Source organism: Tyto alba, unplaced genomic scaffold (genome assembly GCF_018691265.1).
Source record: "Tyto alba isolate M040663 unplaced genomic scaffold, T.alba_DEE_v4.0 Super-Scaffold_29, whole genome shotgun sequence".
In the NCBI taxonomy this organism is placed as follows: Eukaryota; Metazoa; Chordata; class Aves; order Strigiformes; family Tytonidae; genus Tyto; species Tyto alba.
In genome coordinates this window covers 10,382,339-10,399,305 of record NW_024881303.1, presented here as the reverse complement: position 1 = coordinate 10,399,305, position 16,967 = coordinate 10,382,339, and the positions used below count along the sequence as shown (strand labels likewise).

Below are 16,967 nucleotides of genomic sequence, written 5' to 3'. Positions count from 1 at the left end.
CCCTAGTAGAAAACTGGAGGGGAAAAAAAAAAAAACAAACCAAACAACCCAAAGCTCTATGGTTCCTTGGAGGTTCAAACCAAGGGAATATACATTCCTGTGGCTTCATATAAGACTTGACACTTCAGTAATATCCCAATGCTGTACGTCCCACTCCCTCCACTCACAGTGACAGTGTTAAGTAAGGTGCCTGTGAAGTTCCTGGCGCGGCTTCCCGGAGAAGGGTGCCTCCGAGCACGGCACACTGAACCCACTGAAGTCAACAGGAGGTTAACTCAGATCACAGCTATTCTCCTGACCATGTATTACAGACTGTTGGATTTTGTTTCAGTGATGAGCTTCAAGTACAGCCAAAAGTGAATAGAGGCACGTTGACCTCATAGTTGTGAATACAGAGTGAGTGTCCAAGACAATTAAAAGCAGAAAATACGTGCCATCTCCAAAGCCCTGGTGAATCAGTGCTAGAAGTTACCGCTGCCCCGTCCAACAGAAAAGACATTAACACCCGCTGTAGAGGAGGTTGGAAGGCAGCCATCCTCGATGGATTGCTTATGAGCACTGACTAGAGTCAAACCGACTTCAGTCAGAGATTTACACAAGCCTTGTAATCTAATAGTAGAGTTTACTTTACGAGAGTGCCACACCAAAGATAGTAAAATGCAACTTTAGCTCACAAATCTACATGCTTCCACAGAAAAGCTATAGCCATCATGGAACATGTCAGCACTGCAGAGCTCCTGGCGCAGATTTATAGTTTTCAGTTTATTGCTGAAGAGTTATTGTTAACTCCATTGTTACAGAGTTACTGCAATTAAAAGCTCCAGTCACACTTATAATTTTTAAACATAGCTAATAAAGCCCAATAAATTCTGAGACGTTATATGTTTTCCTGTGCTGTTAAACATCTGAAACTTTTTCATGCTGTATTTTTGACCTACGTTAGAATAGATTTTGGAAGTAAACTGGCTGTCGTAAGCTGCTTTTCCTCTAATTCGCTTGGATCTGCAAAATTCCTTATAGTTTTTCTTTATTATAGTAAGAGATATAGCAAGGCAATACTTAGAAGCTTTCCCTCATGCATGCAACATGTGGTCATAAGCTAAGTATTGTATCTTTTAAGAGTCACCTTACAACTTCCTGTATTTCTTGTTTCAAAAATTATAAAGAAGAATGGTTATTTTTGTTATAGAGGGGTAGAACTTTGGTGTTTTCTCTCATGTGAGTACTATTTTTTCTCTTTTCTATCAAAGTTTTAAGAACATGTACGCTTCATGCTCTCTACAGGTGGCTACAGCTACAAAACCTACTTCTGATCACCTCTATTCATGTGTTCAGAAACACATTAAGGTACACGTATGGGGCAAAGAACCTGGACAGGTGGATAAAATAATTTTACCCAGCGTATTTCCTAGCACTTTGTGAACTAGCCTCAGCAGCCTCGCAGCGAACACGTACAGGGTCCCAATTCTACTGACAAGGTTATGGATCTGTTTTTTAAATGCTTCAAAGTTAGTCTTACTCTCAAGCACCACTAACGTACAGAGATTCTAGTGACAAGTCAGTATATTATGATATATATATATATCTGTTGCAAATGGTATCCACTGAGATATAATAACCGCACGAATAGAATTCCTCTTGTGGAAGCACAGATACTATAAAAATCCAAACATATCTATGCAGAAAACTCGTATTCTTCAGAAACCAATTTCACTGTAAATAAATTGCAGTTTGCACCTTGCAGTTCATTGCAACAGCTGGGACTGGCTCTCTGTACCACAAAAGAAAGTTTCACTGTCTTTGAGATCATATGATGGGTTAAGTATACAGACTGAGGAAGTAAGAAAAACAACGTGCATGATCTGGAATAGAGATTACTGAATGGAGGGGTGTGTATAGGACTGAGAACCAACATCCCTCTGAAAGCTTTGGGAGGCTTAGCGCACAAGCTTGAAACCCCTGCATTAAAAGCGTGGATCAGAAACTTTTTAGCAGGCTGAACACATTCGTTCATCTCTGATCACGCTTCTTCCCATACACAAGAAAGAGACAAAGCTTTACGTTAGATGTGATGCACCTTGGCTGAAGTTCTGGCCATACTTTTCCCTGGCGGTATCACTTCACGCGCAGCATCTTCAGGTCTCCCTTATCAAGTACAGCAGCTGGGAAGATTACATCTTTATAATCAGAACGTCCTGTTTCTGTATTAAAGGACGCAAAATACACACGCCCACATCTCTTTGCAATTTTAAAACCCCATCGTCTACTGAAAACATGTGCAATCTGCATCAGAGATTAAAAAGAAAGAAAGAAAGAGAGAGAGGGGGGTTGTTTTTTTTTATAATGAAAACTTACCAAAAATAACTGAAGTTCTCTAAAGTTGCCCTGAAGTTGAAATAGCCCAGAACACCAGTGCAGAGCCTGCCTTAAACTCTCTCTCTTTCTCACTCCCCCTCTCTCTCCAGCAATTGGAAGGAGGGCTGTGCAGAAATTCAGCAAACAATTTTCCTTCTATGTCGACCGGGGCGTTCCTCTACGGGCAGAAAGGGGATGGCTAAGCCTGGGTGAGGCTTGTTGCTATCCCCGAGCCAAAAAGCGCTGTCGCAGATTACACAGCCTGTGAAATACAATCCCTCTCTCCACTAAGGCAACAGCTGGACGGCTTCAGCTGGGGCGGGAGCAGCGGATAGACCCTGGGCTTGTTGCTGGTCAGGCTTTCCATGCCGGGGGGCGCGGGGGAATGGGGGTACACGGGCTTCCGTAGGCTCCCGTGGCTTCTCCCCGCTTAGTGCCTGCAGCTACAGGCACAAGCGCGCACAGGGTGGAGATACCGGGCAATTTCCTCGGGACTGAAAGTATATGGGATGTGGGCGCCCGCGCAAGACAAACATCTCTTTTCCTGAAATTCATTCCCAGCCTTGCTTCAGGACATAAGTGGGTAATTAATGTTATATGTATTAGTAAATTCTCATGCAAGAATGCACACACACAGGATGCAGTCTGTCACAGCAGCCTGGTTCAAAAGGGTTTCAAGGCTGTTCTAGTGTCCTCTTTAAGTTCATTTTTCTTTATCATTTTTAGTCACATGTTTAATTATTTCTGAAAAAACCCTGAATGCTGAGCTGACAGACCTTGCACCAAATGAAGCGCTATCGTGGCTCGCAGCATGGGAGTGCCAGTGTGCTTAGTGCTACTTTTGCAGCATCTCCTGATACTAACACGTGAAGAAAGCCGCTTAGCGCCAGCAGAGAATGATTTATTAAAATTCCCTGCCCCTCCTCTCACCTGTTTCTATTTCTCCACCCCCTGCAAAGGAAAGAAATTTGTAATGCAGCCGATTCCTCTCCCTCTGAGGAATTCTACTGATCCTCTGATTCCTCATCTTTGAAGCTTTAAAAAAATCACAGCAACAGATTTCAGTCCAGGCTTGCTTGTTTCACAGAAGGATTTGGCTGCTTGTTTGCATGCTGTCAAATAGGTGTGAGATGAGAGAGGGTGCAAAATGCAAACAACACATAAGCAGCCCTGGGAGTGCCCTGTAAGTGCTCCCTGCTCTTTGCCAACACGCCAGAGCGGGATGTGAACAGGTAAAAAACACGCCAGCCGAAGGAAGATCCCTGTGCTTACAGAGCAGCCTCTTTTCGTGTCGGGGCAGATGCTGTGCTGGGGATTTTGATGCTGTTGGCTCCGAATATGTTCCAGTACCTGAAATTCTGTAGCTGTCGGGTTTCTGGACCCCAGTTTAGAACGGGCACGCGCGGTTTCTACAGAGGGAAATCTGACAGTGAAAACTGAGTGTAAAGCTCTGCTTCCATCCTGTGTGGCTACTTACCACAGGCATTTTGTGAAAGCTGGGTCTTAATAGAACTACAGTATTTATATTAAAGCCAATTCAGTAATTATTTCTGTGTAATTAATATATGCTATTATATCTAATCATACATTACATATTAATTATATAATATCACATATATAGCTTGATTTAGAAATACTATATGTAATTTTATCTAATTAATATACACAGTTTGTCTGCGTATGGGCTGAAAAGCACCTCATAAAATGTGCCTTTTTATTATATGATTATATTGTGCATATATATAATATATAATAAATATGTGTGATTATATACTATATATAATCATATATAATTAATATAAATATTACGTGAAGTACTATGCAGTTCAAACTCAACCTCTATCTTCTTGTGAGTGCTTCATCCACACCAGGAAAGAACAAATACGTTGGCTGTAGCCAATGCAGGGAGGTATGGCAGCGAAGGAGGGGGACAAGGTGATGGGACTGCATCAGCACAGGGGATGTGAGACTCTTCAAGGTGGCATGTTTCAAGCAAGACCTGATGCAGCTGCCTCAAGGATGGAGGTGACCAGAAGCAATAAAGGCCTCCTGAGATGTGGTCAGCAGCAGGAAAGTAAACTGTGAAGGCTGGGGAAGGGAGAAAGACCTCCCTAATGGTTTTTGGCTTGCTCTGCTGCCATCCCTATTTCTATGCTCAGTTATTGAGACTATACTGAGGTCCAGCCTTTCTGAACTGTCTTTCAACATTACCCCGACTAACAACGTATATTTTTAGAAACAGACATGCAAAAGAAGAAGCCCAACCTGACACCGTGGTTTGATGCAGAGGCAGCTCATTTGGATGCAGAGATCTGTCTCCTACCCCCTGAGCCAGCCGTGCAAGCAGCAGCACCGCAGCAGGACACAGACCGTGGTGTAGCGGCAGCAGTGTCGATCCCATTCAATGCTTTATTTCAATTGTCTTTGCTGAATATATTGATGGGTGTTATTTTGATCTTTTAAGAATTTTTAAAACTCACATGAGACAAAACCCTGGCTAAGTTGAGAGAAGCCAACTGTTTTCCATAAACCTGGAAGAGATTACTATATTCTTTTTCAAGGTATTGGGAAATCTATGTTCATAGATGCTGGCTTCTTTCCAGTTTCATCTTGGAACTGAACGTGTCAGCCCTAACGTCTGAGCAGTGCCCTGCTGCTCTAACTCCAGTGAATGCAACTCCTATGTTGGAGATTTATCCCCACATAACTTCAAGCCTAAAATCTTCCCTCTTGTCAGCCAATATAGTGGAGTTCTGTGACTGTCAACTTATTTTAACATTATTTGACTGACATGAATGCATAATGCTCACTGGGTTTATTTTTAAATATTTATTGAATCAACTGCTTGTCTACTGAGCTAATAAAAAAATGTTACCAAGCTGATAAATTCCAATTCTCCAAATTATTTCAACACAAATGACTTATTCAGTGGGCATACTCCAAATAGCCCTTGTGTTTTTTCTTCTGGATAGACATCTAAATATTAAAAGAGAAACTCTTTGAATTATGCTGAGGCAATACTGAAAGTTCCTCTCTGCTCTATTGCCTTGCCAGGGATACCATTGTATCTCACATGCCTCCACCCCACCAATAACCCCACTTCCCAACTCCCTATATGACAACTTTTGTTTTATTTACTTGGTTCACAGGTAAGGCTGAAAACACACAATTGAATGACACAACCTTTCTTTTACTAGTGTTGTTCACACCCTGACCCGTGAATGGACAGATGTTAGGCCTGTGCATAAGGGTGTGCTGCTTTACTAGTAACTGAGAAATGAGATGAAAAACAATGGGAATTTTCTTGTGGTTTTTTTTAATCCAAAGATAGACAAAATGTTCACTGAGATTATAGTAAAGCATGCTCTGAAACAGAAATTCCTGTAGTTCATTGCGGAGGATGCAAGGGTGATCATTTCTATTCTTTTTCCTTTTTAGCAATTATGAATCTTTAGACATTTTGGGGGAAAAATATGAGGCCACAAACTTCCACATGTAGACAAGGCTGGGTAGCTGGGAAGACCAGCTACAGAAAGCAAACTTGTCAGCACAATTCAGAAAGGAGTAAAAAAATTTAGGACCTCCAGCTTAAAGAGAAATCGGCTGCCAGGAAAAGGAACCACAGAAGAAAGAAAAAGGAAAGGAAAGCCAAGATCAGTGTGAACAGAAGATGTAGGGGAGTTGATGGAACTGAATGTTGTACTAGCAATGAGAGCAATGAAGAGATGTCTTTGGAAGGATCTGGCCACCAACTCTCAGATCAAGACCAGAGGAAGATAAATATAACATTAATCACCAATTTACACACATCTCCTATGCTTTGTCTTCCATGACTCTACATTTTTTAGTACACGGAAATGTATTTCTATATTATACAACCATTTAGTTGGAACTAAAAAGGTATGTCAGCCAGCCACACAAACTTCCTCTGAATTTCTTCTCTTTTGCAATACATAAGCCATTAAATTGATTGATTTGCTTCGACATTTTTTTTTGCATAAAACTCTTCCAGCTGCAGGTACACATATAGCCTCATAAACAAAGAGAGAGCCAGGTATGGAAATGAGGTTTCATCACTGCCTCTTTTAAGAAGCCTCGGTGTTGGAATCAAAGACCTCATTCTGAAGTCAGTCAATTCAGAAGAATTCCCCCCAAAAAGTGAATAGGTGTTATTCACGCATCTTGTAACCTAACTGGAATCTGTCCTCCACATAGATTAGTCTTGTGTTCTTTATAACCTTTTCATCTGAGAATTTACTCAAAAGAGGCTCCAATGTCTATCTGCTCTTGGTAGGTTCTACCAACACTACCTGCATGCTGCACTGACAGCAAGCTGCAACTGCTAGTATTTCATGCAGTAACAGGTTTCTCCTTTGTGAAGATAAACAAATGTCAACTCCACAGTATCCAGGGATGGAATAGTAAAAGCCAGACTCAATGGAAAATATCCCAAACAAACCCAGGGAAGAGTTGTGTATTTTCGGAAAGTCAAATATTCTCTTATAGAATTCCTAAATTCATATTCTTTTCACTTTAGTGGTTAATATTCTTATTGATTAAAAAAAAAAAAAAAGCTGAAAATGCTGATCCACAACCAGAATAAATTAAAAATCCCTACCAACAACAGAGAAAGCATTATTTAGAAATGAAACAAAATGAGACATTTCCAAGACCAATCCTTTCACTAACTAACAGGAGGAGAAGAAAAAGGGAACTAATTCACTCTGAACAGTTTCCTTTACTTTGTCCTGGGGCATATGCTCCATCTCCCTTTGTCCCCCAAACGCATTTCCACTGGCCCTGACAGTGCTGGCATTGACCTTCTGCAGCCGAAATAGCCCGGACAGAATGAACCAGAAAAAAGGAGCGAGCCAGACCAAGGGGCAACGCAGCCACGGCCATGGGCCTGGGGGAAAACTGCTATAATTAGCAAGGCCCGTACAGGAATTGCAGAAAACCATGGTCTTCGTGGAGTTGCTGCCTTCCTGCCCCGTCAGCTGCGTATTAGCTCATGCAGAGCAGAGCCCCCTCCTGCAGACCTCCTCGCACACCCTGGCCTGTCCGCCACCCAACCATCATCGTCCTCCTCCTCTGCTGGTGGAGATCTGTCTCCGGACTGTGTGCTGTGGAGGGCTTTAATTAAAAGTTAATATTTCCTCCATGTTCCCCCAAACCATCACATTCCCTTCTCTCTGGTGCTTTTAATTCCCCACTCAGCTGGAGTTCAGAGCTGGCTGACCCTGCACATTTATTATTTCACTATGTCAAGCCCATGATATTGGATAGAAAGCAGAACCAGGCTCCTCCCTGAAAAGTGAATATTAGTGACAGAGTCAATACCATGAGACAAAAAGCCTCTTTTCAAGCTGGAAAGATGGGTGTTAATTACACATGTATAAACTGATTGTACCAGGTGGTAATGCTCAAGTATCTGAAAAATTAATGATCTGAACCAAATTATTTTCTTTCTGCAATGTCATTATGCTGCCTTAAGCATTTTCTTGCCACAATTTTGGTACTTCTAGTTATCATCAAGCCGATCATTTTTCTTCAGTTTGGAAACCCAGGAAGAAAAACCCTAAAGCCTGCCAAACTGTGAATATAACATTCAAAAGCTCTGTATTTTCAAGTGACTGCCTACTGAGTTGGATATTTCTGAAGAGAACAGTACTTTTAAGAATCTTTGTAGGACATTTGTTGTATTTGATCAAGAATCTTTTTTTTTCTACCAAACTGAAAGATAAAATTGCCACCGATGTTTCTAGATCTCATACAAAAAGCAGACACTGATAAAAGGCAAGTATAAACATTTCATGTAGTAGCTCGGATGCCACTGGAAAAAGCAAAAGTTTTCAGTTGTTATAACAAAACACATTTTTGTTGCTTCACTATTATTTTTTTCCACTCTTTTCCTTTTTATCATTGACTGTATGGACGGGTATAAACTCTTGCTTTTTGTTGGGGCTTGTATGGTCAGGGCTTATGACAAATTCTATTTCCAGCTGTGGAAATAATTCTCAGTGAACCATCCCTTGTTGTTTTGTTTTGTTTTGTTTTGGTTTTGTTTTAATTTATTTTATTTTTTCTCAAAGCCTTAAAAACAGTTCTTAAACAAAAATCTTAAAATAAAAAAGTACTGGCAGATGATCTCACTAAGTGCCCTGGGGTTTCCATGGCATTTAGTGAACCACCAGTGATTAGTACATCTGTTGAAGTGGAGCAGATAAAGGAGTAACTGGGAACTGCACTGAAATAATCCCTTTCCTCTGGCTCCAGGTTCCCAGTGGAACCTGCCCTGGGTGGTGGAAGGGGTGTGGATATTCACGTAGGGACCTGGCTGTACCCATGCAGGCTCGCTCAGGAAAGGGCTGTGTGCCAGCAGCGGCTCTGGGCACGGGGTCACGTTTCTTACAGTTTCTTCTTTCTGAGACTATTTTAACCTAGGCCTTTGCATGCATCTTGAATACCACCTGCTAACGGATGACTTGCGCCGATATTGTGCCCTCTCTGTGGGCAAGAGCTGGCAGATGCTGCCATCGAGCACCAGCAAGAAGCCCAGATGAATGGGAAAAACAGGAGGAACTCCCTCAAACTGGGAACAAGCAAACACCAGCTCCTGTCTTCCTAACAAAATAAACTGCCTACCTCCAGATCGTGAATGAGCACCCTATTTTGCCCCCCCACCCCCCCCCCCTTGCAGGGGCACGCAGGGTGTCCGGGGATTAAACGAGGGTATTTCACCCACACAGGGGTTTGCTGTGTGCCGTGGCTGGCACACACCACCAGGCAAAAACGGGGTCATTGCAGCTGTGCCCGTGACTCAGTGTGCATCTTTAGGGCGTGAGGGCTGGGACAGAGAAAGGACTCAGCAGATGACAATGGGGCTCACTGTTTGCCATCGGAGATCCCCAACACAGCAGGGTTTATTTCTTAATGGAGTGAGTCACTTGATCAGTGTCAAGTATCTGTTAAGTCAAGTGACAGGGTGGATCCAAATGTTAGAGGACCTTGTTTTAAATATACCATTCACCACTCTGGACTGGCTTGTGCTGTGTAAACAACATCAATGAGAGATGGAAATACATTTGGTTAATTCCATCTGGGGCTGTGAGGTCTCCTGCTTCCTTACAGGGCTGAGACTGATTCTCCAACAACATGAAATTCACCTCAAAGCCCTACATCCCGTTACACACAAGCCTTCCTTTGGAAAGGGGAAACCCGGAAGCACAGAGTAAATAAAATCAGATAATCTGCACAGTTATCTGACTTCTGCACTTCAGTTTACTCGGCTGAACTGGCTCACTGGTGCCCCAGAAAGGAAACCTGTGGGAAACGGCAACCAAGAGGGAGCAAGGAAAAGACTGCTCCTTCCATAGTGCATTTGTGGTGCAATGTTGGCTTCATCCTGTGCAGTTCTCAGCATCCTCAAAGTTACAATGAAATCTTTGGGCATTAAGGATCTTGGCACATGCACCTTATCATCTTGATGTTTTGTAGATTCAAGCCTTTTCACACCTTGTTTGTTGTCACTGAAATCAGGTGGAGTTTTGCCCTCGACTTTAATGGGAGCAAGATTAAGCCCTTTAATGCTTCCTTTCTGACTTTCTCCCTCTGAACAGGAGAGGGAACAACAAGAACCAACCTCAGTCAGGGGTGAGAAATATTTCATGTTGCCTTTCAGCAGGCTGGTGCCAGACAGGAGTAAAATAGTACCGATAGTTAGCACGAAAGCTGCCCGACTCCTCAATACACATCCAGAAACTGAATCTAAACTGTTTTTGATGCTGCTGGCAGAGACAATCAGCTTGATCAGTGTGAGTAGGATTCCTTCAGGTTCTGATGAAGTATTCAGCAGTAAGGTAGCACTTGTGTGCGAAGTGGAGAGAAGGAAGGAGCCCTGGTTCCAGTGACACACTGAAAAAAACCTTTCCCCACCACTGCGCTAATGCCTGAGTGCAGCTGCCAACCACTTGGTTGAACAAACAAACCCAATGTGTAATAATTAATTCCTCCTAATTTGATAATGATGCTATTGGTAAACAAAGCTGCTGTTCAGTCTTGCACAGCACACAGTGCTATGTTGGTTCTGGCTGTATTTGCCCGTGGATAGGAATCAATGAAATGACAGCAAATAACTCACACCTTTTAAGAGGAGACATAATATATATTGTGGCATTCTGGCAGCAGAAGTGCTCTCAGTTTCTGATGCAAACTCCATGAACACAGGCTGAGAAGAAAGACTGCAAAACCTGAAATGGCCAAGGGGTTGGGAGCAGAGAGGAGCACAGCAAACTGGCCACTGTCAGCAGTGAGTCCGATTCTTCCACAATCTGTTGTCTCACACAACTGCTTGTGTTTTCAGTCTTTCTTTGTACGTAAAGAGAAATATTTTAGTTTTCCTTTGCCTAAAAAAGGAGGTTTTGGAATTATTTGGGGAGTAGGAGGAGAATTGAATTTAAAAGGGTTTTTTTCATGATGTTCATTAAAGTATTTGGAAAGATAAATCAAGAACTACTGATATTTTAATTTTTTCTTTATCCTTTTTTTCAAATAAGTAGTTATTTAATTAATAGTATAATTTTAGAAGAATCCCAAGAAGTACCTAGATTGACCAGTGAAAAAATGCAACAGCAAAAAAAAGGGAGAGGGGATATATCTTTGCTGTTTTCTACTTCATGCTTGGTCAGCTTAATTATATGTTAGCTTTGCTTGATGACCTTTGCTTTAAAAAAAAAAAAAGGGAAAAAGTGTCCTTAAAAGTTTCTTGTTTAAAATTAGTATTCCTATGGATAAATGGGTAAGACAGAAGTTATTGGGGAATTTTTTTTTTTTTTTTTTTTTTTACCTGCTGCTAAGTTCTTGCTCAAGGACTCCTTATGGCATCACTCAGGGGATCCTTCCCGCTCACACAGTCCTGAGCTTACCCCGAGCCCCACTGGCAGTTGCAGGGTCCTGTAGGGACCAGGCTCCTGCCCGGGCAGACCCACGTGCTGCACCCCAGCCTGTTTCTGAGTAATGTAAGTGACTCAGGCAACAAATGCATGTGACGACTCACAAGCAGCTCTGTGACAGCTTCTCATTTCACACTAAATAGACACTTGACTCATCACCTTCTTCTGCCAACTGTATCCTATGTATAGAGTGATTCACTTAAGCAGCACAGACCCTGCAGATTTCCAAACTCAAAATCCTGGTTTCAGGAAACTATTCCTTTTCTAAATATTCAACAAATGCATGACAGAGGAAAAGGTGTGATCAGGAAATAGAGCAGAACTGCAATTAGCATCTGTCGTATGTTTAAGTCTGATCCGTTAGTCCTTAATGAAGGTCTCTGGATGAGTGAAGAGAAGCACGTTATCCTCAAAGCGGTATCCATGAATGATAAGAATGCTGAACGTGCCAGCACCCAGCACAGGTCCTGCAGCACCATGGGAAAACAGCGCAGGCTTTGTCCTAGTCCTCGGGGCTGCCGCTGCCTCTGCACAGGACCCACTGGAGTCGTCACAGCTAAATGCAGCAGGAGCAGGCTCAGCCCCTAATGCATCACAGTAAAGCTCGATTACACAGCCTTATTTAGTTGGATTCAAAGAAAGTTTACCCAGGCATTTATTTACAGCAATAGAAGGGCTCATCGTGTCTTATGATAAACTACTGCCTGAAGCCCATTCCCATCCGTAATTGTTAGCACAGCTGATTATTGTCCCTGGGTTAAAGGAATCGCTTGTTATTCTGGGCTCCACTTCATGACTCAGCTCCTGAGAGCTATTTCGAGTGGCAGAGGGGAGAAGCTGCCAGGCTGGCATCCCTTTCTGTTTTCTTTGTGGAAATAGGATGTGGCTTTGCACGACAGGCGTTCATGCTCTGCGATCTGTGTGAAGGGATTACACGGACTGAAGCCATAATCGTATGTTCTGATATTGTTGATGTATTATAAATGGTCCATTATTCATCCGCATGAGGAAAGCCAGAGGAATGGAAAATTAAAATGTGAAACTAGTGAGCGCAAAAAAGCGATCAAGTGATTCAATCTGTGTGGAAAATGGGCCTCACTTGGTGTAGGTCTGTAGTTCTGTAGAATTAAGTACAACTACAGGGACTAATAATTTAGCTCAATAACAACAATATTTGTCTTTCAGTCATGAAAAATGCATGAGTGAAAATGGCACATGCACCCTGGGTGAGACTTTGTTCACTGAATCTGTTTCCCAGGTGCCTTTCAGCTCGCACTGAAGGCAGAGGAAGGTGCAATTATCTTCTCCCCCCATGAACGTGGGGATAAGGTGGCAGAGCAGATTTTGCATAACATGTAAAAACAACCACCTAACAAGCCAACCAGATTTGATTTGACTGTCTTGTGTTCCCTCCTCCTCTCATCTTCAGTTACGCTGGGTTCAGGGGGTTTCTCATTCACTCTCTTTTCTGAGTCCTTCTCATTGGAGGGGTTCAGTAAGGAACATGAGCTGCAGGAGAGACCTGGAGGGACTGAGCACCTCGCATCGGGTGCTTACTGTTTCCAGCATCACCCCCTCAGAGACAGCTTTCTGCTCTCTTGCTTTCAGCATTTTCAGATCCAAGACTAATTCTGGAAACACATCTGTAATGCTGTGGTCTAGAACTATTCTTTCCCTGCTTTAGACTATTTCTATAGTCCATTTTGCCAAAGGTTCACAGCAGAAAGGCTGCAGGTTGTCTTTCCCAAGTATTCTCTCACTCCCTGCTAAAAAGGTTTTTTCATCCCTCTGCTGAACAGTGAAATTTCAACAGGGAAAAGCAAATGAAACACGGTTCATATTCAGATATAAATTTTTCACTCGAAGAGAAGTGGATTTTCTCCTCTGGGGAAAATAATTAATTTCCTTTCCTGGATTTTGAACTTTATTCCTTCCTAAAAGATCCTTCAGTGAAGAATGAAGGACCCATTAACCATTTCCATTTCCAAACTGATCATGAACCACAGAAAACCAGAAGCCCTTGGAGGTAATGGGAAGTCCCCAAGCAACAACCTGAAACTTTAAAACTGGCAAAGGAATGAAGGAGTGAAACATCCCAAATGCCCAATTAGTCAGTTTTATTATCATATCGTGTGTGGTCTCTGTGAAAATCTAGCCACATCTCACAAACTCTGAGACCATCAAAAAGATGTTGCATGTGCACAACCCATAATGAAGTTATTAGAAACCCATGAGGAGGTTTCTAATGTGAGTCATGCTATCTAGGAAGATAAGAGACAGGGCAGTCAATTCACTTTTAAACAGCACTGTGAGCCTAGTGCAAAATCAGCAAATCTGTACGACCATGGATATCATAGACAAGTTTGAACAATGTTTTATTTACAGCCTCACAAATTCTTAAATCTCAACCAAGCTGCAAATCTAACTCCCTGCACTGATTTGGGAGAAGGAGGAAGAGTGCAGATGCCAGCAACAGCTTTGAAGATTTATTTGCACTCTGGAGCACCCACCTAGCTGTCCAGTAAATTTGGAGACAGGAAGACCAAGAGTTGTGAGACAGAGGAGCAAGGGCACAGATGAATTGGTCCTGGGTGAAGAGAAGCCTTGATGAGACCTTAAAAGACAGCTTATAAGAGAGATTAGTTTCAGATACAGCACTAATCTTTCATTTTCTTAGTTTACACTTTTTTAATCTGGGGGAGCTTTTGGCTTTTAAAAAGGGAACAAGTTGTAACAGAGCAGCACTGCAGAACAGCCCTTGGGGTGCCTACAAACCAGAACAGCTTTGGGAATGAGCAGCTCAAGGCCCACAGTCATCAGCCAGTGATCTGCAAAAAAGGAAAAAGTTATCCTGCCAGATGTTACCTAGAGCCTTACCAGCAAGACCGCCCCTGAATTTTAAGAAACAGTCACTTTATGAAGACCAGACTGACCAGGCAATAGGCAGAGCAGGAGAACAGTGCCAGACCCCGGATGGCGAGACCACTGGGTATGCAATCCTGATAAAGCCAACATGAGACAGACAGGAGCCTGAAGCAGTCCTTCCTTCCTCATCACTGCAAGATTTTCTTAGCTACCTAACTTAAGTTCAGTGGCCCTGTTTGTTCCTCCTTAAAACTCCTCTGTTTCTGGAAAGAACATGTCCCTGTTGGGAACAGCCATCTCTTGGGGCAGGAGAGGTTGGCAGAACATCAGCCCCTGCCTGGGACCAATTCTTCAGATTGTAGAGCTGGAGAAAGAAGACAGCAGACAAAAACCATGGCAGGTATTACTGCAATACCTGCTGGAGGGATTAGGCTGAGGTAGAGGTTGGACCTAGTCGAGGTTTGGCCAAGGAGAGCACATCTTCACCTGAACTGAACAAGGAGCATGATGGAAACCTCCTGAGCTCCTGAAGACAGATGCCAGCAGTGAAGAAGAAGATGGAATCTGTTGGGTGGAGCAAGGAGGAAGGGAGTTTTGGAGAGACAGGTCTGGTGGGAGACAGTCCTCTCAGATGTGTAGCTAGGATTTGCCCCTTGTGCATTTTCTGCCCATCACAACTGCATTTCACAAATCCTCTAGCACACAAGTTCATAGGGAAGAGCCTAGAGGAAGGCTTTGAGCATTTATTAATAGTAGATGTAGAAACTAGAAGGTAAGACTTCTCTAGCCAGGGTGTCTCCAATGATGGGAAAACAACACAACTCTCATTTTAGACCCCAAATGCTCACAGCAAAAGTTAAGAAAGACCAATATATATAGGACCCACAGCTGGAGATTTCAAAACTATTGTTATTTCCCTGGAAAGCCTGCAAATCTCTGGATGCTCAGCAAATAATCTTCAGTTATAAAAGATTTAAGCTTTTAGTGACACCTTGCCAGCAGAAAGAAAGGTGGTGCATATAAAAAAATATTGTTTTTAATTTTGGCTGCACCTGTTGACCCTGACCTGGTGGCAGATGGAACATGTTACATGTTTCATAATGCATAAATACTGTCCCACTCCACGCAGGACAGACTCAGGACTTCCCATAGCATGATATACTGAAAGTCCACCCTTTCTCCTATACTTACTGGCATCTAACAAGGCAACTAAAAGCTGACTTAAAAGCCATTGCTCCTTCCTGGGGGTCCCACAGCCTTTGTGTATTTTTGTCTTTAATTTTAATCAACACCATTATCTATTTAATCTGAAAATAGGGTTATCCCCCAGGTTTAGGGACATCCATGAATCTGCACATCTCATCAGTGATCACAAGCAATGAAGGACAAGAACAGTTGGTAGAAATAAGGTTGTTGTTACAGGCTTTTGCACCAAGTCACACCTTCCCCCTAATCTCTAGGTTGAGAAATCTGTTCATACTCTAAGTGTGGAGAGGTGTCAGACTGTTTACTGAGAGCCAGCGTGGGTAGACGCCTGGCTTAGGACTTTTCCATGATCCTTTGAAGTATCCATACAAGATGGAACAGCAAGAATTACTATAAAATTGACACCCTCAAGCAAAGACAGACTTTTATTCTGAAAAAAAACTACTTAATTCCAATCTGCTGCTGTGTAATGTATATGCCAGAGGGACAAAATATGGTGTAAAATAAGATCTCAGCAAGCTGAGATCCAGCTTACATACTTGGCCTGTTTAATCCAAGGATGAAAATAATTACACAAAGTCAGTCTAAGCAATCCCAGAAGGATTGAACATACGAAATATAGTCATTGCGAGAAGCGGAAGGAAGGGAGAGCTACACCAGTTTGAGTTCCCCTTGGCTTTCTTAGACCCCTGTGTGAATTTGGCCCAGAAAACTCTGGCATTGGGGACGGTGATCATTCATCCCTACTATTTGCACAAGAATGTGGGAAGGGCTTAGAAAAGCTCCTCTTCTCCCATCTGGGGGCCTGGGTGGGTGCCAGTTAAGTTCAGTGATTCATAACCATTTCAAGAAGCTCATTGCCACTCTATATTTTGCAGGCATTTGTAAAGAAAGCAAATATACATGCCTCGGCAGCACGTAGGTTGCTCTGACAGAATAGGGGTTATCCTACTTTCCTCTGTTTTTCAAGACAGCAATATCAGGAGAAGGGAAATAAAACCAGTTTATCCCCTTTGCCCACATCCAGCAAGATTTTCAAACGCCAGCAGCTGGGGAAAAGAGAGAGAAGAGGCCTAACACACAGGTAGAAGCTCTTGATGCGGTACGTGCTCAGAGAAGCAAGAAACTGCATCTTTCTGAGGGCACCAGCCGCCCCTCTTCCTGCGCATCCGCAGCAGCGACGGCAAGGCAAGGAGAGGTGTGCTGCGGGGAGCGAGCTCCTACCTGGAAGCCGTGGGCAGGTCTCGGTCTCGGTGTCCCGGCTGTCAGCTGTCCCCGCCGTGGTCACTGAGGTGCTTTGGGTCATTCACGGGCCCAGGTCCCAGGGTGGGGCGGACGGGGCGGCTTTGGCTCCAGACCCCGCCTCGCATCATGTGAGCCCTTCACAGCAAGGTCTTCCCAGAGGCAACTCCCTTCACCCATGTGTCTGTACGCAAGCCTTCACGAGCTTCTCTGCGTGTTGAACGGCAAATTGCAGCCAGTCTGCCTTGCCTTTGAACGCCTGCCAAGACTTTGTTTGTTTTCTCTTCTGTTTCAAACATTCTTTGTGTCTTTCTGGCTCAGTTAATTAGCTACGATACTCAGCTTCTC

The 16,967-nt window shown here is 43.1% G+C and overlaps 1 protein-coding gene across 1 annotated transcript in view; it reads right to left on the bottom strand.

Annotated features, from left to right (window-relative positions):
• The window catches only part of AHNAK2 (AHNAK nucleoprotein 2), a 70,326-nt gene extending 53,577 nt beyond the window's left edge, over nucleotides 1-16,749 (bottom strand). Inside the window, 1 exon segment of the mRNA XM_042799141.1 lies at nucleotides 16,602-16,749. Coding sequence (XP_042655075.1) covers nucleotides 16,602-16,683 — 82 coding nt within the window. The 5' untranslated portion in view covers nucleotides 16,684-16,749.
• Nucleotides 16,750-16,967: the final 218 nt, after the last annotated feature.